This window comes from Opisthocomus hoazin, chromosome 9 (genome assembly GCF_030867145.1).
Source record: "Opisthocomus hoazin isolate bOpiHoa1 chromosome 9, bOpiHoa1.hap1, whole genome shotgun sequence".
Taxonomy (NCBI): Eukaryota; Metazoa; Chordata; class Aves; order Opisthocomiformes; family Opisthocomidae; genus Opisthocomus; species Opisthocomus hoazin.
The window spans coordinates 43,814,702-43,838,488 of NC_134422.1; the positions used below are offsets into that span (position 1 = coordinate 43,814,702).

A 23,787-nucleotide genomic window follows, 5' to 3' on the forward strand; every position below is an offset into this window, starting at 1 on the left:
TGCATACTTTCCACAACTGATTTTACACATACCATACACAACAAACTGCTTCACTTCTGAAAATTTAAGCAGCTAATCCATCCACCCCCACAGCCAGGATACCATGGATGAAGCGATACCAACAACAAGCAATTAAACACCACTTTTTCCACAAACATATACCACCACTACTAGACCAATCAGCCAGACTACAGCTCCACTGCTGCACAACAAAGATACACACATTAACTACAGTTTGTACATTTTTCTTATTTATTCAAAAGCTAGGGGATGACAAAAAGGGTTAAAATGTTTTATGCCACCTATTACATGAACAAATACTTAATCCAAAGGGACTCGTTTTACAAGCCCCTCTGTCCAAAAACCACACACAAATTAGTTTTTATACACAAACGTTTATTTCTCAAATAAACTTCCCCCTTAAACACAAGGAATGAAATCTAAATCTTCATAAAGATGAATCCAAAACGAAATCCCTCCAGTACATTGTAATCACTGTTTTCTTGGTCACTACTGGCTTTAACTGTTTAACATCAAAAAACAAGGACATATTTAAAAAATCATGCTACTGGATTCCTAGCTCTGCCTCTGACCAGCTCTATACTGATCTTCAAAATTTTAAAATTTTACACCATCAAATCTGAAGCGTTTAATTGAAGAACGGCTGTGCATTAAAGACAAACAACTGAACAAGAAGATTATAAGATGTAATCAAGTTCATAACGAATATAGGTGTTCTTTTCATCGTTATAGATTCTTGGGTAATGTGCTATCAGAGCATCCTGCGATCCGATGTAGATTGAGTTATAGATCTTCCAATAAACGTCTCTGACTTTCCTGGCAGGGTGAAACAAACCCTAGAAAACAGAACAAAATTTATTAAGAGGTTGATGTCTAAATGTCTGCTATTGAATTTCATCAACTTTTGCACAATAAACATTTAAAAAAGCAATTACAGTAACACCACTTACAGCAAAGAAGGTACCCTAGATGTGTCATCCCCAATTTTTGTGACTACCTAAACTAGCAAGTAGTAGCACAGTATTAGAGACAGATTTTATGATCTTTTTTCTGCAGGGAGAAATTCCATTGAATGTATTTCTAGTTTTGTACTCTTCTTTTAAAATAAAAACTAAAACTTGCTGTGGTAAATTTGGTTGGAACCGAGTTTTGTCTTGTCTCTGGCTCTGCTAACTGTGATTTGTGCAGAGAGAGATAGGAATAAACCTAAAAAACTGAGCAGAATGTGAAAGCTCTAGAAAAAAATAGTTCTATATGACTATACGAGTAGTATTTGCAAAAAAATACACTGTGCAAGAGACTTCTTTCACCTTCCCACTGGTGTCAGTGTCTTTGTGATGAGCTCCTCCCCCCAAAACACAGTGAAATACCCTATCTGCAACTACTTAACACAACGCTGCCGCACCTCCTCTGCGTTGATCTGCACTGCGTTCACCCTTGGTTCCCCCTGTCCGGGGAGCACAGATTCTCCAGCCAACGCAGCCGGAGCTGCTACACGCAGTCACACAGCGGAGCAGCCCGCAGCTTCTCCCGCCACATGCACATCTACAGAAGCTGCCCTGACTGGTGGGGAGTGATGGTGTCAGGTCCGATCAAAGCCCTCTTTTCGCTCTTACACAGTTTTAAATGTCTTGCTGATTTACTTGGCTAATGATAAATAATGCTGATGTAGAAGTAAGCCTATCCTCTTGTTTATCTCACTTGCTACTTGTTCTCATAACCCCTTGCGCTAATTATTCATTCCCCAGTCGTTAGTTCGTGCCCTCAAACTTTGTGAGCTGCTTCCATTTTACAAGTCACAGTGCCAGAATATTTTAGCCCATTTATATCGTAAGTCACCTGCTACTTCTACGCAAGTTCCTCGATGTATTCGGCTATCTCACAATACCGAAATCTCTGTGTGCTGAATATTTCAATTAGTGCAGGCCTTGGTACAGAATGCCATGTTTAGAGAATACTTTAGAGACGAAAAGCCACACTGATTTCCTTTGCTGGAAACCATCTCCAGTTGACTTTTTTGTCTCCTGGGAAGCAGTCCTGCCTGATGGCTCCTGTCTCTGCTACCCCAGCAGACAGAGGACATACCTGTAAACAATACTGCAACATTCTGCAGGGACCGATAGCAACTCGGAGGCCCTCCAGAGCCCCCATAACTGCCTGAATGACGTGAGGAGAGGTTTCAAACACATTGGGCCATACGTAATTTAACAGATGATTAAGGGAGTCTTCACAGCCAAACCCATAAACACCAAGAGACATGTGCTGCACCACGGCACTGGCTGTTTGTCTGTGTACAAGATCCCTGCAAGGAGAATAACAGTCTGTTAATAAATTGTACTTAGAAACACCATGATTGGACAGACATAGTATTTCTTTTCAGTAAATTTTTTTCAAGCACTAATATACACTTTCAGCCCATATTTACCGACAGCAAGAGGCAGAGTAACAAAAAGCAGTAAATTAAAAAAAGAGACTTTTCTGACAAATTACTGCGCTCTAATTCTGCAGCAAAAGTACTAACAATAGAAATTATCAAAAGCTGTTTGAAAGCAAGAAGTCTTGACTCACTTCAGATTTCAATCTTCAAAAATATGAGTAAAATAGGAGTATATAATCTGAATTATTTGCAGACAATGGCTTCAACATGCTGGTCACTTAACATCTTAAGCAAATACGGACAATACGCATCTCTGCTGTCGTTAAGACCCAGCTGCACACTTAAAATATATGACTACGGCTAAAGTTACCCGCAGACAGAAAAAAGTGCCCTCACCTGTCCATCAAAGCATCTTCAAGCAACGGTGTAACAGCATAGATGTAATCTTTTCCCATCTCTCCAATGTATTCAAACAGGAAAGAAAGAGATTTTAACACACCATTCTGGACATTCAGTTCTGGGACTCTGTACTCATTCATGAGCGCAGGCAGCACTGTGAAAGGCGAGCATGTTTCAGCGACGATAGCAATTGCTACTGTCGTACATACTCTGTTCTGCCTCTCCTGTACTTTCAGGTTATTTAGCAGTGTAGCCAATACATCGTGAGGCCTGGAAGAGATAACACGCACATCCACGTCAACAGATTCCATGAGAATTTGGGTAAAATCAGTTGAGTTTCAAACAGCAAGTGGCAGAAAAGCACTGCTTAGCCCTTAAAATCAGTTTAGACAACTGGGAAACGACATAAACCATGAAACTGTAAAACAACTTAAGCAACTGCATGATCTTGCTTTCATAACCAAAATTTTTTGGTTTCTCTACACTTACCTTTTTTCCTGTGTTCTGTTCTGCCTCTTGTACACTCTGCAGGACAGGAGCAGCCTCCCCACCACTACTCTGATCCCACCAGTAATTACAAACTTGGATAAAACCACACACATGGACAGAGACAGGCAATGTCCTGTACAGATAAGCACAGTTACAGCATTCCTTCGTTGCTTGCTGTAGCTGTATTAAGTCAGTAATTGGCCACTTATTTAAGAATATGCACAAAGATAGGAATTGTGCTTCACTCAACGATTTGCTGACCTGCAGTATTGCCGAAGTGGCAAGAAATCCCTTGCAAATCTATAAAACTATTGATTTGGGGAAACAGAAGAAAAGAGAGATTGAGTATTTGAAGGACAGTTTATGAAAGAACAGTGAGAGGGTCTGAATGCATATCACAGTGTCAGAAATCCATGACACAAACAGCTCTTAATACCAAATCATACTCTAACCTCCCTCGTCTACAAATTTAGTTCAAAAGTGCAGCACTCGATGTTAATGAAGAATAGGTGATTGTATTCTCCTTCTACAAAACGAGCAAAATCAAGTCTAAACATTTAACACGTTAAATGTAGAGAAGTCTGAATATTTCTCACCAGAAAACTCACAATCATCACTAGGTTAGGTAACAGTGTGCAGAAGCAGATAAGCATTAGACCCCTTACCCAATAGCTTTCGCAATATAACCAAAAGTGTTCACGGTGGCTCTTCGGATAGCTTTCTTGTGAGCTTTTAGTAATTCAAGCAGTTCAAAGCAGATCCTCATCCATTCTCTCGCAGAAACATACTCCGCACCTCTGAAAGAGCACAAAGCCAGTTACCTCTTCAGCCACGTTAGAAGTTTTTAAACAAAACCACATAAGCTGCAGCGCCTATCCATTTATTTTTAACAGAGGGATACTGCTTAAGCGCTTTCCTTATTTAGGCATCTGCTAGTATTAGACTTTCACTCATTAACAATGAACTCAAAACTTACTATATTGTGTGCATTCTAAGTTTGCCTAAATGGACAATGTCCATTTTGCACTTTGTAAGAAAGTATCACTACAACACGTTCAACAGACCATCTGTTACACATCTCATCTTAAGCTTTCTGCACAACTTCAGAAATAACTAGAGATATGACAACAAATACCCAGGTGCCACATCTGATACTCAGATGGAGCTTTTGCTACCGTTGCCCACACGGAGGGTCAAATCTTTCAGCATCAGTCAGCTCACCGGTCTGCAATGCGCCCGACAAGATCAATACAATTCTCCTGCACTTTCTCGTGTCTGTTCTTCAAAATAGGCGTAAGCCGTGGCAGCAGATCTTTGATTGGTGGCGTCATCTTGTGCATACCTATAGATTCAAAGAGGCATGTTTAGTTTTATAATGCCTTTTAATTTTGCTCTTGAACAGCCATGTAATCAGTACACAAACGTACCTATAACATTGACAATAGCCTTCAGTGCCCCCAGTATGCTGCCCAGTACTTCAGGATATTCTTCACCCAGGTACTCATACAACACAACACCCAAGTGTCCCATCAGTTTTTCCTACAAAGAAACCAAAAGATTTAGAAGTTAAATTTTTCTTCCCTCTCATTACTATGACACACTACAGCAAAATTGGTAGAAGTCAATACAATACCTCTTGACAAGTCTTCATGACAACTGCAGTACGAGAGATCAGGTCAGCAGCCTGTTGCCTAACTTTAGCTGATTTGTTGTTCAAACGCCACAAAACGGTACCACAGATCTGTGGCAAGTAGGGTTTAACTCTTTTGCCTAGAGCATTAACCACTGTGCCAAAACCATTCAGCATCACAGAATCCTGAACATAAAAACAACAGAGGAAAATCAGACCAAAACCAACACTACATTTTAATTAAACTTGACATCTTCTAAAATTGCTATTGAAACGCTAACATTCCAGCCCTAATTTCTGGAATTCATTGATTAGCGCCCTGACATCTAAAAATGGATTCTAAAAACCTAACTTAGAAGCATACATTCCTGCGTAACGAACAGTGGGCTAGCTTATGGTTAAAGTGAAGCAAATACTTGGCCATACCTCTGTGGTCTGCTCCTGAAAGGCGTACAAGATACCATCAATAAGCTGTTCTTCCAGTTTGTGATCAATGTCTGCTGCCCCCAGATTCCCCATTATCTTCTCAATTGTTTCCATGACCATTTTTCTGTACTGCTCAGCCTCATCTTTCAGATCATCCACAATTCTAGAAATAATTTCTGCTGCTCCAACTTTATTTGCCAGCTCCACAGTTGTATCAACCAACTGAAACACACAAGCGTTAAGTGAGCAAACATTGTTGAAAATCTACTTTCTACATCTTTTCACTTACATCTTTCCTCCTACATCATTACATCTATAATCTTCCTACATTTCCCTAATCTGAAGAAGAGAAACAGCATCATGCATGTTAAGTGCACTAAGGACAACTTTTTACCTTTCAGAATCATCCAGTGTTTTAAACACCACAAATGGGGTGAACTACCCCACCCTACAACTGATGCAGACTCTGTGAATAGATTTAAAACGTCCTGACAGCCTCCTAAGAACCTGTAAATCTTCTAGCTCTACAGCTTCTAAATTGCTAGCCCAAACAAAACTCAGTTTCAGGATACACAAGACAAAATTAAGCATTTAGCCTTAATGATCACTGTAATTGGAGTTTTGTTCTACTGTAAATAGTTTTCCAACTAAAAAAACCAAAATACCTGTCTGTAATTTCTTCTGTCCAATGCCATTCTGTGCTGCCAGAAGTGTTTGAAAAAAGGTGGCAAGATTTCTGTTTTAATGTAGTTTGCTTCAACACCATCTGTACCACAACACTGCTTTACCACCTGACAGGAAATAAAAATCCAACAATTTTAATTCTGTGTAGGGTTTGGGGTGGGGGTTTTTGTTTTAGTTTGGGTTTTTTCTGTTTTTCTAAGAGAAAGAAAAACATACGTATTTTATATTAATGCTAAACAATCACTCTGACATACCTTCAACACAATTTTCTTCATCTCTTCATCAGGAGACTGGAACTCTCTGATAAGGATTAGCATGACTTCTCTGGTATAATAGTTTGCATACTCGGCATCCATGAGCGGAATCAGGTAACCAATAGCCTTCAAGAAGGCAGCCAAACCCTATTTAAATGCAGAAATAAGTCTCTAATGAGTTACAGAAGATACACATCCATTTCAGCTCAAACTAAAGAACGTACTTTAAATATACCTTTCCTCTGTGTTGACGTATACCCTTCCACAAAGGCTTCAGAACAGAATCAAATGACTCAATACCATAGGGAGTAGCTGCTTCAGCCAAAGCAGCAATAGCCAAAGCACTGATGGTGCGAACTTTCTGCTGCTCATCCACCAGACCTGCAAAAGAACAGTGCTTAGTGCCACTTCCTGTACTCCTTGTGACTTCAGTTCAAAATAGCAAAAACAGAGGGGCAGTATAAAAGGGATTAACTTATTTTCAGGAAAACTGAACTACTCCTCCTCTTTCAGAGCCAGCTGAACTGTTTCTCAGTTTCAAAACAACACACAAAACAAGGACTTTACTATCACTGCGCCTCACTGTGGTATGAAAGATTTTCCAGATACAAAGTGAATTTAAAAAAAAAAAAATTATCTTTGGCTGGGAAAGCAGAACTTACCGTGTTCAATAATTTCAACCAAGCTCCTGAGATGAGGCAAGATAGCACAACCCATCAGAATAGCAATCTGCTGCACAATCTTGATGCCAGTATGCCTAGCCTGCCACGATTTTTTGCTTTTACAGACAGCTTTCAAGAAGGGTAACAGAGAAGGAATGCCCAAAGCAGAGGCAACAACAGCAAAGGCTCGAGCTGTTGTATTTCGGACATATTCATCCATATTGTCAATATCAGGTCGCATGGTGGAGATCATTGTTGCCAAACCAGCAGCCTGAAGGAAAAACATACAAAACATACCAACTGGATTTATGAACAGCACAGTTAATTCTTCTGCTACGCCTATAAACACGCAGCTATATGTAAGCTAAATCGATGCCTTAATGAAGGATGGAACTTTACCTTAGCCAAGTTTGAAATAATTTCTCTGCCTTCCACTCTAGCATAGTAGTCTTCATCAATCAGCAGTGGTTCAATGACAACAAGGATCTGAAAAAGACGAACAAATTAATATTTCCATTCAGTAATACTTCTAGTAGTATTTCTGGCCCTACCAGATGCCACGAAACAGAGATTATTCCACGGATCCAAGCTCAAAGCTTTATGATGACAGGAAAAATTTAAATGTATTACAGTCTTCCTACAGCCCTTTGTCTCTAGAGGACCTGACCTGGAGAAACTACCTACATCGGTTAAGATCCCCTTGCCACCCCCAGGTGTGCATGTATCATTTTTACATCATGCCTTACTACTATAAAGGCCACACTTCAATCACACTACAAGAAAATCAGGTTTGGCTTAAGAAATATGAATGCTGATTCCATTAAAAAAACATGATGTTGTTCTCTTCTGATACGCAAATAAAATATGTGCTTCTCCCAGCAATGATCAGGAAAAGCAAATCAACGATGAAATCGTAAACTGCAACAGACCTTGTGTACGTATGGTCGCACCAAGTCATCCAGTTTGTAAAGAATTCTGTCGATGACTTTGACAAGCAGGTGACGCTCCTGATCTTCAAGCGTTGGTGACATCAGCAGAGGCAGAATCTGATTAAACAACGGCCCTGCTCCAAATTCCCGGGCTTTATCAGTAATTTGTCGCAACGCAGCCTACACAAAACCAAACAGCCTACCAATTAAACTAAGGAAACAACGTTCAACAGTTACAGAGCATGTATGTATTAACCAAGTTAAAATGTAATTCATTGCAACCACAGGCTTCAAAACACTTGCTTCTACCGCTGCAGAACTCTACTCCAAACAAATCTATGCTGATCTGTTTAAAAACAAATGCATGAAGAGAAACACCCTGATGTTAGCTCCCAGGTGTTCAGTTTTCAGGAAAAACATGCTCCTGGTCTGATATTGTAGCTTATACAGCGCTCACTTGCATCCAGGCAGCTTGGTGCTACGGACAACTTAGAGCAAAACTGTGCAGAAAAGACTGCTAATGTCTTGCACAATCTGTAAGGCTGAAACTTAACTATGAGCTACAATGCCAATTCATGTGCAAGAAGCAAAATACAGAAAAATACGAAGCCCTGTAAGCAAAAAGCACTATAAATCTAGTTTCTCATAATTGAAAAAAAAAAAAAATTACATAAGCCATATACTATTTCGTGAATGACATTACTGTACAAAGAGCAGCAACAGTAAACTGCATCAAATGACAAAAGGCCACACAGATACAGAAGAGGAAGAAAGCACTAAAAAGAGATGAACGTTTAGGAGACTATCTTAGAGTCTCCAGGACAACTGAAACTTAACCCGACAACAAATGCAGATTTTTCAAAAATGAAGTTGCATAAACACATCTGACAATTCACCTTACCTTTCTCATGGGAGGCGTGCCATTCTTTATTTTCAAAAGTAATTTCATTATTTTTCTCTCCTTCTGTTCTTCGGGACTCAGAGTTGATTCATCAACATCAACCTACAAATAATTCCAGACAAATAAATAGGCATTGCTACACATTCAAACGAAACCTGGAAACTTTAATCAGCACGAACGACATCTCATTTACCAGCAGTTTGTCAAAGTACTGGATGTCGTCTGGTTTTAGGAACGGAAGATTGCCAGATGGCTGGTCATTAACACTCTTCATAGTCCGGTCTTCCGTCTGCATGTGGAATCCAGTCATACCACCCAAAGGGGTTGGAGTTGCTGTAAGCTTACGAGCTGGAGTGCGAATAGGAACATAACCAGCTGGTGGGGGAAGAACCTACAGAAGAAAGAACAAAATATTATCTTACCACAACAGATCTGAGAAAAAGAAGGCATCAAATGCAAAACATTACTAAACTTACATCTTCCATTTCATTTGTTTGGGGACCTGTGTGAGTGTTGTTGCACACATTAGATCCCATGTTCACAGCAGTACAAATTCACCATGACAGTTTGTACTGACATATTTCAGAAGAAAGCTGACTTCCACTGCTGAGGGCCTGGATAGTAAGCTTCGAAGTTCCTTTACAAACTACTAAAGAAGCACTTCAATATCTGTATCAACACAGTGTATGTGCTGACTTAGAATTCGTAACTCTCTTGTACGTTTTTCCACGTCTGGACTTTATATTTTTATCAGTCCACTCAGAGTTCATTTCTGGCCTTGACAGGCATTCCCAACACGGAGAAGCAGAGTAACTACTGGCCTTTGAGATCACCCTTTCTAATGGATTTACAACAAATCAGTAACCGAATCGAACAAACGTCTACAATTGATAATCAACACACTGTGAAACATTCTACTTCTGGGACAGCTTGGTTTTAAAAAAACAAACAAACAAACAAAAAACAACACACCACACCCAACATCATCAACATCCCTGGTAGGAAAAAAACCATCCTGGTCTGCCCTATTTTAATCCAGATGAATTACCTTGTATCCTTCTGGAAACATAGCATCCAATTCTTCATCAGAAAGTGGTCTGTTTCTCTCATCAATTTCCCTTTCCCAACGCCAAGCCTGCAGCTGTTCAGGAGTCATGCTCATGATATGACCTATATTCAAATTTAAAAAAACAAAAGAAAAAAAAGGTTAAAAAAAAATCCCTATGTAGAATGATATGACTTGTTTACTTAACTTTTAAGTGCTCTCTTCAGCCAGAGTTTCCACAGCACTTGAAATCTGTAGCCAGTAAGGTATTAACCTTTTAGCGAGCCTTTTACCATGTCTTACCAACTAAATTGAACAGGAACAGACATATGACCTTAGTCTTGATTCCCCTGCAGAACCGAGTTGCTGTGGGCATTAAAAATGTTAAACACAGCATATACTGACTGCTTTCACACAGGCAGGAAAACATGTTAGGCAGACATCTATTCCAAAACACAGTATAAAGATAAATGCTTCATTTCCACAAAAGAAAGGGAAGCCTTAGCGAACGGACTGGGCTTACCTGGTGTAGGCGTTGCCATGTTCATGGCTGGTGTACCGATGGGTGTTTTGCCAGGAGTCAGGACGGGAGTGCTGCCACCCATCTGGCTAGCAGGTGTTTCATCCCATCGCGACTTCCTTTTGCTTGCTCCCGGGGTTGGCGTCTCACCAATGGAGTCGCCACCTCTATCTGTACGAGGCGTCTCAGCCCATCCACTGCCATGTCCCGGAGTATCTAAGGAAAAGCAAAGCAATTTTTACAGAAAGCTCAACAGCATGCACTCCAACTACAGTATCAGCATCCAAACCTGATGACAAGTGACTAAGAGGAGGATAACAAAAGAACACCAGGAACTGATCAGGACTAGGAGGCAGCCTTGAAGAGCCACAGTTGTAACTAAAACAAGGTACTAAGGTAAGTGCAAAACGAAACAAAACAGCTGATAAAAAGATGACTACTTGAACTATGAGTGAACTACTCTAATTAGCATGGTAAAAAACCTACCCTGGAGCAGTGAAAGCCTCCTACCAAGAAAAGCCCCTTCCTCATGGAAGGTGCACAGCAAAAGGGGAGGATACTGTGACTTTAAATAGAGATGAGGTGTGTAAGGACCAACGGGAAAGAGGGTGATGAAGCGTAACTGCAGAAGTACTGATGACTGTTCCTCGAAATGTATTAACGTATTAATGTCTACGGTGTGTTAGCCAAAGGGCACTAGACTTGGAGTCCCACCGAGCACCCACCTCTGCACAGATGTCAAATAAACAAATATCGCAACTCTGATTTTGGGACAACAAACCCGTTTTCAGTCTCTTGTCCTCATGTCCACAAAAATCAACAAAGTATCAAATAAGCAAGTACACTAGACAAAAAGAATATTGAAAAAAACACAGGTATTACACTAAAAAGTTCAACAGAGAACTTCAATTTATGAAAAAAGCGTGTAATCTCCTGCTGGATCTTGGCATAAATACACACAATTCTAAAAAACATAAAAGAACTCAGATATTCTAGAAATCAGACAAGGCACTCCATGAACTCCCTTGATAAAAGCATTAAGGAGCAATGGTGTTTCACTGCTCCCTGACAAGAGCTTCATTCAAATTAGACACCTGAGAAAACACTTCCAAAATTTGTTTTAATGCTAACCTCTTCAAAAAAATTAAGCAGTTCAAAAATACCACACGTAAATGTATCACAAAAAGCAATTCAATGTGAGCTCCTTCACTATACCCTTCACATATTAAAACCCCAACCTGCAGCAGCCACTAGACACACCAGAAAACTTTTGTTCAATTTTTGAGCCGAGGTGCTTTCACAGCTGTGAGCTCAGCCAACAGGCAGAATTCAACGCCACCAACTCAAAAACCTCACTTCACATCAGCCACTAGATGTCAGAACACAGCCACTTCCCGCCCGACTTCTGAATCTACTGTCTACATCAGGTGAAAAAATCCTGTACCATCAACCATTCAACACTCCTTACGCGGTTCCCAGTTCACCATACATACCTCTTTCTGTTTTAGGTGTTTCATCCCATCGATTTTTACGTGCGCTGGAAGTGGCACCTCCATGGCCTGGCGTTGCGTGACCAGGCGTGTCCCGTCCGGGTGTCGCAGCTCCCGCTGGTGTGTGACTGGGAGTCGGGTCCCATATTTTCGAGCCTGGGGTGGCACCGGGAGTCTCGCTGCCCTTTGCACGGCCTGGAGTTTCATCCCACCGCAGAGACGGCGTATGGCCAGGAGTCTATACAAGACAAAACAAAAAGCATTAATATCTCTTGTACGATACAGTAAAAGACTGCTAGTTACTCTTTTTTAATAGAGTAAGGAACCTCTGAAATTCAGGAGGATCAGCATTAATAACGCCTTCTGTAGACAAGCTAATGAACACTAGGATTATTACCTCTGCTTGATCCCAACTGGATAATTTTTTAGGTGTAGCACCAGGAGTCTGATCAGCTGTCTGATCCCAACGCCGTTTGCGTTTTGAAGGTGGCTGAGATGCGGCTCCATTGACGACTTTAAGCTCTCCAGCTTTAGCTTTTTCAGCTAGCTGTTGCCTAATTTCCCTCTATTCAAGGGCACAAAAAGACAAACGTAAGAAACACACTTCTTAAGAAGGCCTCTTCAGATAAGACCTTTAAAAGATGTTTTTCAGCTGTATTATATCTTTCTATGCTATTTTTGAGGGCTTGCTCAAATAACATGCAATTAGCTACTGTTTTAATTTCAAGTTCGTTGTCTTTTCAAGGTCTTCTATACTGACAGAGCAGCTGTGTGTTTAGAGGGGCTGATTTTAAATTGATGCCGTATAAAAGCCGCTGTTACAACACGTGCAAAGGCATGGAGAATTCTGAGTGCGATCAGTTTCTGTCACCTGTATGCGTGCCTTAAAATCATTACACATCTGTTTGAAACAAGTTCCACTTCCGTATGTTAAATGTGGATGAGTTAGAGAATGTGCTCATGTGAGTGATATCCCAGAACATAAAAAAGCCCTGAAATTCTTATTTAAAATTCCGAGGTGACATTGTCAAAACAGCACACTAACCCAGACTATATTTCACTTACGAATGGGTTCGTGAACAGTAAGATTGCCAAAATTACAAACTAATTTCTCAATTAAGGTAAGTCAAGTAGGGTAAATCAATATAAATCTACAAAGATCAGTGGAACCACTAGATCTTGCTCCAATTAACAAGATGGCACTGTAGGTACTATACAATAAATTTGACTGTATTACTAGTAGCTTCTTGCCTATTAAAATGTATTTTTAACAGCCAATCATGTACTTTTACTTTTTTTCCCTTTAATATTTAAAACCTAATGTCAACCTTAGACCAATTCTTACTACTGCAACATCTGTCGGAGGTGCTTCAGCAAAAGGCTTTTAAAACCCTCCTTGGGTTGCTTTTAAACAGAGCTCACAAAACCAAACATCTCTGACACTGAAAACCCTGCAGATGACTGTTAGTTTTTGTCTCTCATTCTCTGAAAGGAAACAAACCACAGAAAGTTCAATTGCTATTGAAAAAATCCAGATTAAAATACACTGAGACTATTTCTCCCTCCACTGTTTAGGTACTATACAGAACAAATTATTTTCAAAACTTTCATCTTTAAATTCTACTGACTTTCAACACGTGAAGAACGGGATTTTCCACAGAAAAAGACTTTCAAGTCAAGGCAAAAAGTCAACAGAATTTCTGTTCCCACTTTCTTAACATGCTTTCAAAGGCTGTAAAATGAAACTAAAATGAAAACCCTCCCCCCACACACCTCTTCTTTTGTCAAATGCTGTTCACGCATAACATCCATGTATGTTCTGGCATTCATTTTAGGATCTGGTGTCTTCCCTCCTGCGGAAGAGAACAGCAACAGAAATGGAGCGCAATGAGTACAGGATAAGCAGAAACTATTGACTTTTTCTATTGTCCTGCTCTAATATTATATTATTCCATGATCATTTAATTTTACTTTTTGATTGAAAATTTTAAAAATTACATGTATCTTACGTTTATTCAGTTTGCTGATCAATTTAACCTGTTTGAACACAAACATAACTACTGCAGTTCCAAACAAATCTTTTAAAACCGATATAAATGATAAAATGACAACACAGTTAAGAGTCTTCAGAAGTGATGGGTTCCTGGGTTGCTAATCCGGAATACGTACACTTTCGTGCCTTTGTCTCCATCAGCAGTTCTGACTTCAAGCAGCAGAATAGAAGCCTAGAAAATTATCTCTTTACCATTAGTAACACTTTGGAAAGATATTTATATTCAAAACATTACCTTGTGTAAGCTGTTAAATCCTAGTTGTTATCTGACTATAACTAATGCATACCTAAGTAATGTTTAAAACGGTTTATCATAAAGACCCATTTATAAGTTTGACGAGTCTGGATGTGTCTCCCAGATCTTCTAGTGTCATATTGTAAAAGGGCTTCATTAAAAAACCCAAACAGAACAAAAAACCCCCGAAAAAAATGTTTGATGACACTTTCCCCCTCTTCTCAAGGTACAACTGTGACTGGGAGCTCAATGCAATACAGTACATATACCACCACAACGATACTCACAGGTAATGGGTTTTGTATACCATATGTTGGTTTTGTATCTGTGTATCTTGAGTTAATTAAGCTTATAAACACTTTACAAGAAGCCCAACTTTATAAAAATGAGACTTGTCAAGAAAAACACTTTTCTTTAAGAAAAATGTGCAGATTTGCTATACTAGTGGTATAGCATTATAATTTAGGGAAAAAAATAAACTTCTTAAACATTTCTACGCTGAAGATCATTGCCCAATTGGCTGTGTCATTCTGACACTAGCTTTGATAGGACTTTCCTTTGGAATACTTTTTCACCATAATCTACACAGGATGTGTTGAACTGCACCCTTAAGAATGCAGACAGGACTGGCATATAGCAGTACTGCTGTAGGAAAGAAATTAAGGACAGTTAGTATGGGCCTGTGAATGCTGACAACACATGTTTATATCAATTACAATTAAGCAAGTAAAATAATTAATATCCCTATTAATTCATGCAGGCTGAAATTCTAATTTATAAAACCTGCAAAATAGCTACTAGTTTTAAGCCAACAGGCACCTTCTTGCCACACGTGAAACTCACTCACCTGAAGAAAGTTTCTGTCAGACCCACTATACCCCTTTTCCTGACTTGCATTCCATAATTATCAGAACAGACTTGAACTAGTAATAGTATCAAAGTCTTAAATATGCTTTTGTTTCTTTTAGCTATACCACCTAAGTTTACTTAGGATGGTAAGAATTAGGTGCTCTATTTTGAGAACTAGCATTTCAAAAGCAGTAACCCTGTAAATCTACGGCTCGGAATGAGAACTTTCAAGGTACTGAAAGAATCTGAGCACTCAATACACAAGTTGTTCAAAGTATAACGCACAACCCAAAACAAAATGAAAAGAGAAACCTTTAACCCTTTGTGTTTCTATGGCAATGGCTCATTATTTTCTTGTCCTTCTACCTGGAAAGAAAACTTGTATTATAAAGATGAAGAATATGGCATCTAGGTTTTCAACCAAATCTCTATAAAAAGGGGATGTTTAAAACAAAACTAAGTTTACAAGCATGCCAACAGAAATCAAAGGGCTAAAGACAATTACAGACAACAAATTTCATAAAGGGTATAGAAAATACAAAATAAATTACCATCTGCAAAAGGATCAAGACGCTCAGGGGAAATTATCATCATCCGCCTGTGCTTTTTGTACTCATCTTCCCGATCTGCAATCTTTTGAGGACGGTGTTCTGCAAAAGGATCATACTAAAAACCAAAAAAATCTTGTTAATCACACACATAAGAAGAATAATACGAAAAATGTATATGGTGGCCATAAGCTTGTATTCATTTTCAGTATTACTGAAAAGGCCTACTTTATTCTTAATCTCAACCATGTAGGAATGTCAAACACTATGCTAATGTAAATTTTACTTCTGTAAGTGCAATCGATTTTTTTTTTAAACACAGGCTTTCTTACGAAACCACTTCTGACAAATATTTGCTATTTTAAGAAGTGTGTTCACTTGTTACCACAGCAATTCATGCTGTCAACCTTTCCCCTTCTTTCTGCAGGGGAATTTAACGCTAGTTCGTATGCTTTTAGATTTCACAGAAAAATACTCCAGGAATGTAAAACTTCAGCTATGACATTTTCTTTACAAGAAAAGAAGTATAAAGGATAGCAGGTTTTCCAGTTATTTTCATTTTTGATGTCACCTATCAAAATGAATTTTGTATAGTTTAGTGTCTACGCCCACATTGCCCTTACATGCAGAAGTGCCAATTTTTATCACCCTGTGGGATTCTAAACAAAAGCAGTAACAAGTTTACAGCAACATTAAAATACCACAACCCTTTAGGTACATCTTGTATTTCCAGAAGGCAAGACCTGTTCTCAAAAAACTTGCAACATTTCTTCACCCTAATACCTACAACAGTATTTTACTGTGCCTTTAATTAAGACGTACCTGTTCAGTAGACTGGGGTATGTCATTAAGCAATGCCACTGGAGCATGGTACCCCGGCTTCTTCTGGCCAAGCAAACTTGTAGAAGGGTAGTCATCATCATCCTGTCAGTAAAAAGACATGGCAAATGTGTCATGCTGGTATTACATCTAGATAAAATGATGTCAAATTAACATACTGTGGTCACAGAAAAGATGAAAATGGACAACTAGCATAGTTAATTCCAAGATTTAGTAAGCTTTTCTGGATAGCTTGTTTTATTACTCCCAAACTGCTGAATCGGATAAAACCCCATCACTAAAAAGATAACGTTCCCTCTACAACACTTAAAGATTCTGTAATACACTACATTTAATCAAGTATGCTATCTACACTAGTTATACAAAAGGTCTGTATTTCATATGAGCACTACTGACACAGTTCCCTAGTTGGCGTGTGAAAACTGGTGCACAGAAATTCAAACCATTTTTTTCTTAAAAACCAGCTAGTATAGAACAAAACTGCAGTAAATAACCCTATAAAAAGCTTCAGAAGCAGTGAAAAAATCAGAAATATATTAATGTTAATTTAGTTATTGCCACTGTGATTAAGAAGGTATAACAAGTACTCAGAAGTCTAAGATGCTTTTGCTATCTATTTCCTCATATTAGTAGCCAGCTTCTGTGGAACAATCTACAGCAACCCATAAGAAAAACTGGTCTTAAAACTATGAACTGATCTCAGTGAGACCCTGTAATGGAAATTTTTAATTAAGGCAGTCTTAGAAGTCTACACATGACATACAGTACATCAATCAAAAACGTCAGCTAGTACTAAACTGAACACAATCTTCCTTCCTCTTAAAAATATCATTCACTCAGTCTAACACGTAGTTGCCTATGTATTTATGGTCAGAACTGCAGTTTCTGACTGCTCCTGCAACTGAAAACGTGGCCAAGTGTTTAATGTTAGAAATTAGCATAAAGTAATCTTACAAAAGGATACATAAGAAGAACATAATACAGTGAAAAAGCCAATTCTTGAAAATTGGTCTGAAATTTGAAATGAAGTAGAAATCTAAATCTTAAAATAGTAACTCTAGTTTGTTCACCCAAGTTTTATTTTTTTTCACCATCATTTTTCACCTTGGTAGCAACAACAGAACAAAGTTAATTATTCCAGTCAAGGCCAACACTGATGAAGTACCAGGCCACAACTTCTGCTTGTGCCTACACGACTTTCAAAGCACAATTCATGAAGTACAAGTCAGACGTAGAACTTACGAGCTTCCCAAATAAGACATATTTGGTCCAGCAGGGTTTTAATGACAGTAACTGCTTTTACTTCACAGCAACTGCTATTAAAAATTATTCAAAATTACTCCCAAACTCAGAATGCATGCCCTAAACAAGCAAATACATAAAATCACTTACATCTTCCAATTCAGTTGCTGCAATAGAAGTGACATATCCAGCAAATCTGCTGTCACTGCCACCATAAATTTCTTGATCATAATATCCTGTGGAATCAAGGCCTACTCCTTGTGCTTCATCAAGAGCAGGCTTTTTTCCTTGAATTTCTCGAATTTGTGCTTCAATATCTAGAGTAAAGACATAAGAAAAAAAACAGGTCTTTTTACACATACACACGAGATGTAATATTCATGTTACTATGTACAGCAAACTGAGTTTTCTACCCAACTTCAAATATTATCTCTAAGGAAACAAACAAATATAGCACATAAAACTATAAAATCACAATGTTTATATGCAGCTTTTCGCTAAGTTATAATATTATCCAGCACAGACTATTTCTATTGTATGGCCTAAAGCAAGCTATTCGAACCCACTGTTAATGTATCTCATCTTCCAACAGAGATAGCAGAGAAGGTAGTTTATACCACAGTAGTACTTCTCAACACTACACCAACACACTTTGTCAACAAATGCAATCCTCTCACTAAAAAAGCCTTTCAAAATGTTATCACCAATTAACAAACCAATTTTGCCAATTCAGACAAATCTGTTCAAAAGAGCTACTGCACGAGTTGTCAAGTCTGAGAACATTTAACGAAGCAACACTGTAATGAATTATCTAACGTATTGCAAAATCATATTATCTTTGAACAAATTAAAAAAATCCCTCTAACATGCCACTGGATACCAAGTTAGCGGGGAAAAAAAAAAAAAGTCAGGACCAGTTTCTTTTCACTCTGGCAGCTCAACTGTTATTTACTCATGACTATTCCTGCCAGCACCACCATATTTGAAGGGACTACTATTCTTCTGGATAACCAAAAGCTTACCCTTCCAACAGGACAAGCAAGAGCTTTGCCAGTCTTCTAACGTATCATGGTCTGACTCTAATTGACTCTCGTGGCCATCTTCGACCTTAGAAATTTGGTACTTCCAGAAAGAACATTAACTTGTTAACCCAGGAAACAAGGACCCAAAGTAAACCATGCTTTCCTCCCACCTGTCATAATGCAACAAGAAAATAAATTATGGTAATCCTACTGTCTTCAACAAATGTAACTGATGTAGGCACAGCCAACTCCATAAAAATTATTACTGCTTCCATCTCAATATTATTTGAGTCAACAGATATGTAAAAATGATTATCCATACAATGTGAATTTCAGTAGATCAGATAATTATTTTCACGGCCAAACAAATACCCAAGAGCTGCATTTCATGTTCGAGCACAAGGATTGGACTATATGGTCTCAAAAGTCCCTTCCAACCTCAACAATTCTGATTCACCCTTTCCCATCTGAAGTGGTATTGCTTGCTACATTAACTTGAGAGAAGTTTGCCAATCCACAAAAGCTACGGAAAATTCTATTCACAAATAACCTTAAATCTTGACTACTCCCTAGGGTTTTTTTTACTATTGCTGCTCATTTCTCTTTTTCAGGACAGATAAATTTCATAAAGTTTTCCCACCAAAGTATCTTGCAAAAGACATTATACTACAACATCTGCAAACGAACCTGGCAAAAATTAAGATTAGAATACTTTTCTCTAAAAAAAGTAAGATTATTGCTAATCCAAATTATTAGACCTGAGGCATAAATTGGGGGTGGGGTGTTTGGTTTTGGTGATTTTTTTTTTTTTTAAATGATTGAAAGGCTGCCGATCAGAATTGCTTAGCTTAAAAGTAAACTGCCAGCCCTGTAAACATCAAGAACCGAAGTCAAGGCTGGGTCCTTTTCTTATCAGAAACTGTCAGCAATTAAAAAAAAACCAGACAAACAAACAACCCCACACACTGCTGTAAACCAAACGATGCCTCCTGTACAAAGGCATGTTTTCTACCGAGGTAACTGAACACGTAGCTTTACCTGACTGCATCTTTGCTACACAGGTGTGAGTGAGAAGAGCGGGATTAAGTGTTCTTGTATGCCCTGCAGGACTGGCAGTCAGAGATGCTGACTTCACTTTAAGCACAGCAAACCTGACAGCAAACCTGCAATTCCTGCAGTGGTCTCATGGGCAAAGAAACAGCGGAAGTACGTTTCCAAAAATCATCAGGAGTGCCATGCACAGGAGATACATCGCAGGAGCTGATAAGAAGAATCTTGCTCCAGCCAACTAAGAGCTTCCATCAGCCTTTCGCAGAAAACTAGACCAGGGTAACCTCTGGGTTACAGCAACTCTCGCTATCTGCCTTGAACTCATGAGAAGACAAAATCCTTACACTGCTGGCCACCATTACCTGCTGAACCCTGCCCCCAGGTACATCCAGCTCCCCCAGAAATCCTGCACAGCACAGGGATTCCAGTAAGTCCACATCTCGAGACACGTTGCTCCCCAGCATGTTATGTCCTGGAGAAGCAGTAGAAAGAAACTACTGCCGAATCAGGGATCCCTGTCCTGCCCACAGGTCTCGGATCACCTTCAGCAGCATGCCGCACAGACCCTGTTTGCCAGGGTCATCCTAAGGTATTCCATTTTCACAGCATCATCCTATGGCATGGTTATGGAACTCATGCAACTCACCTTCCTCACAGATTTTTTTAGCTATTTCTGTTTCTTCCAAAGAGCAGATCGAGTTCCCGATTCCTTTTGCAGCCCGGTGCAATGCAGAACTGAGGTGAAATACCCCCTGATGCTTCCCTGGCTACCCAAGGACAACACCACTGGCACACAGTGCTTTCAGAGTACAATGACACTGTTTCTTATCTCTAAAGAGCAGTTACTAGAACAAAAACTAGTACTCTGTGAGGTAGGCAGGGCACCCAGCTATTCATCACCTTCGGGGGTGGTAAGTTCTGCGCTGAGAAAACTCTTCAAATGGAGAGGCACCATCTCCCATGAAAGTCAGATTAACCTAGCCTTTAACACTGCAGACCTGCTCTGAGTTTATGGACGAAGAAAAGTTTAGACTTCTGTCTTCACTTTTTTATTTAAATATATTTTGGGGGGGGATTCTAGAACACTTTTGTAGAATCACAGAAATTGTCTTTAGTTTATACGCTGTGACATGTAGCATATCAAGTCCCGATTGCTGCTTTGTAGCTGTAACCACCTCCAACACAAAAAAGCCTACAGATCTTGCCTAAAATGCAACACCATCTGTCCACTGAATCACCCTGACCACGTAGCTCAGCCAAATACAGCCCCGGTAAGTACCCTGCCACGCAGGACGGGCCACAGAGATTTGCCCATTCATGGACTCCCACCACTACTGCCATCAACAGGGGCTATTAAAGCACTTGTGAGATTTCCGCAGCAAAAGTGTTAATAGGAAAATATTTTCCTATTGACAGTTCTCACCAACATTTTACATATTAGGGCCTTGATCTCTTAGTTTGTTTTGAAAATAGCTATATTTACTGAAGAGGGTACAGATCTCATTTATTATTGGCCGCCGCCTTTAAATTACGACGACTAGGGCTGTTTGCAGACTAAGGAGCATTCTCATTTTCTTACAGCAAAGCCTGCTGGGTTATCTATACCATAAAAGAAAGACCGCATAGGGTCTATAGGGTTAACAAACCCGCACTTACGGCCGCCTTCATTTTACTAACGCTGTGCAGTCTCTAAGTGCTAGTTCATATGAAGCACTCCGAAGAAAATACCCATTTGACATGCCCCCAAACCCCTTTAACCAGCAGGTCTAAAAGGTCTGCAGCCAGAGGCAGCCCGATTGCCACTTTAGAAAGCATCACATACTTAGCTGGAAAAGACTATTTTGACGTTAAAGATGTGTTTAGCTACCTTCATCTAACTAGCACTTTCTTGAAAAAGCTCACATCCTATTTAACAAAGCACTGTCTTGGTTTTGGCTGGGACAGAGTTAATTTTCCTCCCAGTAGCTGCTGTGTTTTGGATTTAGTAGGAGAAAATCTTGATAACACTGATGGTTTCAGTTGTTGCTATGAAATCAAGGACTTTTTCCAGTCTCTCATATTCTTTTAATGAGGAGGTATGCAGGTACTGGGAAGAAGCCCAGCCAGACAGATAGCCAAGCTGGCCGAGGGAAATATTCTACTCCATAGACGTCATACTCAGTTTATGAATGGGATTCGGCCAGGAAAACTACAACAAACACTTAAACACAAATCAAATAAAGAGTAATCACAAAGCTTAAAAATACACCGTGTAAAGCAAGTACTTGTTTGACGATTTAGTCAACCAGGACACAAACAGAAACCTCAGTCAGAGAAACAGTGACAAGAGTAGGATTTTTTTTTTTTTTTTTAAAAAGGTGAGGGGGAGGGCCCACGGGAAGGGACACACACAATATTCTACTGATCATTCCTTTTCCTGTATTTTACTCTTTTTTTTTTTTTGTATTTGAAAAAAAGTAACTTTAACACGCACGGTTGATTTGAAACATACCATAAATGCTGAGTGTATTAAAGTTCACACATTTGAATTCCAATTCACTGAAAATGTAGCTGACAGCCAGATCATGACAGCCCTTCTCAAAATATATACTCCATTACCATACACGTAGTTCTACTTGCTGTGTTTGGAGTGTAAGACGTTATTCAGCATGAAAACAGAAAGACGACTCCTACCCTGTACTGAAGCAATATTTTACACCGTAAATAGTTTCTATGTTTTCATGCCTTATCATATTTTTGCACATTTAGCTGGCCCTGGGCAGCTCCATTTCTAGCTACTTCAGCACTCTGATACGTTAGGTGTCTCTATTAAGCTTGAAGATCTCTTCGTCCTTTCCCGGGCAAGAAAAAAAAAAAGCAAATTAAAAACCACTTCGACAGCATTCAAAACTTCAGCGTTTGTTGAGGCTTTATAAGCTGCCTCTAAAACTTCACTTCTCAGCCTAACAACACAAAGAGTTCCCCCCTAGGCTACTGGAACTATCTCAAACTGTTGAGACCTCCCTTCAGGCTGGAACACATCAATCAACAAGTATTTAACAGTACAAAGATGTGAGAAGTCTTCTAAGAGAATTCAGCGACAAGCAAGTCGATTTGCAAAATCAGTCAGAAATTGAAAAAAAGTAAGACAGGATGAAACTCAGAAGAAAAATAATCACCTGATCAGCTAATAGCTCCGTGTTGGGAAAGACAGCGTTACACGATCACGCTATGTTACATATAATTTTTTATTTAACTACATACAACCCCCCCCTTAAGACCTGTTCTGATACCACACTAATCAAAACACATGCAGCTGGAAGCACGTCAATGTTTTCACTAAGCTCAATGGACCACTGTTTGCTGCAGTAAATACGCAATTTAAGATTAAAAAAATGTTAAATTCTACTATCTCATTATTAGAAGCTCTTTCGACACCAGGAGAGGCAGAGCACTGCGACAGGTAACACTCACTTCGGTGGTATCTCACACAAGCCTCACGCATGCCACAGCATATTAGAAAAAGCGCGAACGCGCAGGCGGCAGCGAGCCCCCGCGCAACCGCCTCCCCGCGCAGCCCCTCCGGCCCGGCTCCCGCCCGCCCCCTCAGAGCCAGGCGGCCCGGCCATGGCGCTGACACAACCGCGGACGCCATTACAAACAGGCCCGGCCCGCCGCGGGGCCACCCCGCCCGGCCCCCGCCCGACAGAGCCGGGCCTGACGCTGCCCGGAGCGGCGGCGGGACACGAACAACGGGCCGCGGCCGAGCGCGGGGGCAGGCGGCGGGCGTTCCGCGGGCTTTTTACCTTCGTGCGTCTTGGCGATCTTCGCCATTTTGTGAAGCGCGAACAACGCCGAGGCGGAACTGCCACGGCCCCGCCACTTCCGCTACGGGGGGGGGGGGGGGGGGGGGAGGGCGGGGACTCGGCGCGCATGCGCGGCCGCGCCCCGAGCGGCGCCCGCGCGCAAGCGCAGTACCGCCGGCTAACGGCTGCGCTCGGTCGGTCAGGCCGGAGTCCCCCCAAACCCCGCCCAGCTGGCGATGGATGGCGCGGGCAGCCAATGGCAGCGCGGCTGAGCGGCGCGGAGGCGGGCGCTGAGGGGGCCCGATGGCGGCGGCCTGAGGGCAGTGGGCCGGGGCG

The 23,787-nt window shown here is 40.3% G+C and overlaps 1 protein-coding gene across 3 annotated transcripts; it reads right to left on the reverse strand.

Annotated features, from left to right (window-relative positions):
- Window positions 1–234: 234 nt before the first annotated feature.
- On the reverse strand, window positions 235–23,531 carry SF3B1 (splicing factor 3b subunit 1). Of its 3 annotated transcripts, XM_075429733.1 has the most exons (25): window positions 23,452–23,531; window positions 17,745–17,911; window positions 16,335–16,436; window positions 15,516–15,630; window positions 13,601–13,680; window positions 12,225–12,392; window positions 11,831–12,065; window positions 10,341–10,553; window positions 9,821–9,942; window positions 8,966–9,163; window positions 8,773–8,874; window positions 7,872–8,051; window positions 7,342–7,428; window positions 6,943–7,213; window positions 6,516–6,661; window positions 6,281–6,427; window positions 6,008–6,133; window positions 5,343–5,564; window positions 4,920–5,102; window positions 4,714–4,825; window positions 4,508–4,628; window positions 3,952–4,083; window positions 2,795–3,067; window positions 2,107–2,323; window positions 235–857 (listed from the first exon to the last, which is right to left on the reverse strand). In XM_075429733.1, the coding sequence occupies exons 1-25, from the start codon at window positions 23,477–23,479 to the stop codon at window positions 699–701; spliced, it is 3,906 nt and encodes a 1,301-aa protein (XP_075285848.1). In that variant the 5' UTR covers window positions 23,480–23,531; the 3' UTR covers window positions 235–698. The 3 variants fall into 3 exon arrangements, with proteins under 3 accessions (XP_075285848.1, XP_075285849.1, XP_075285851.1); XM_075429734.1 differs by lacking the exons at window positions 15,516–15,630; window positions 16,335–16,436; window positions 17,745–17,911; window positions 23,452–23,531 and adding an exon at window positions 13,997–15,463; XM_075429736.1 differs by lacking the exons at window positions 235–857; window positions 2,107–2,323; window positions 2,795–3,067; ... (15 more) ...; window positions 11,831–12,065; window positions 12,225–12,392 and adding an exon at window positions 13,997–14,052.
- Between the last annotated feature and the right edge of the window lie 256 nt (window positions 23,532–23,787).

Bases quoted from the DNA above. Each gene is read 5' to 3' on its own strand.
- SF3B1 (XM_075429733.1), bottom strand. From the start codon at position 23,479: ATGGCGAAGATCGCCAAGACGCACGAAG. The intron at 8,052-8,772 runs GTAAGGTGAATT...GGTTTTGTGTAG, and splicing joins GCACGCCTCCCATGAGAAAG to GCTGCGTTGCGACAAATTAC. The intron at 5,565-6,007 runs GTATTTTGGTTT...TGTGTGTTTCAG, and splicing joins ACAGAAGAAATTACAGACAG to TTGGTTGATACAACTGTGGA.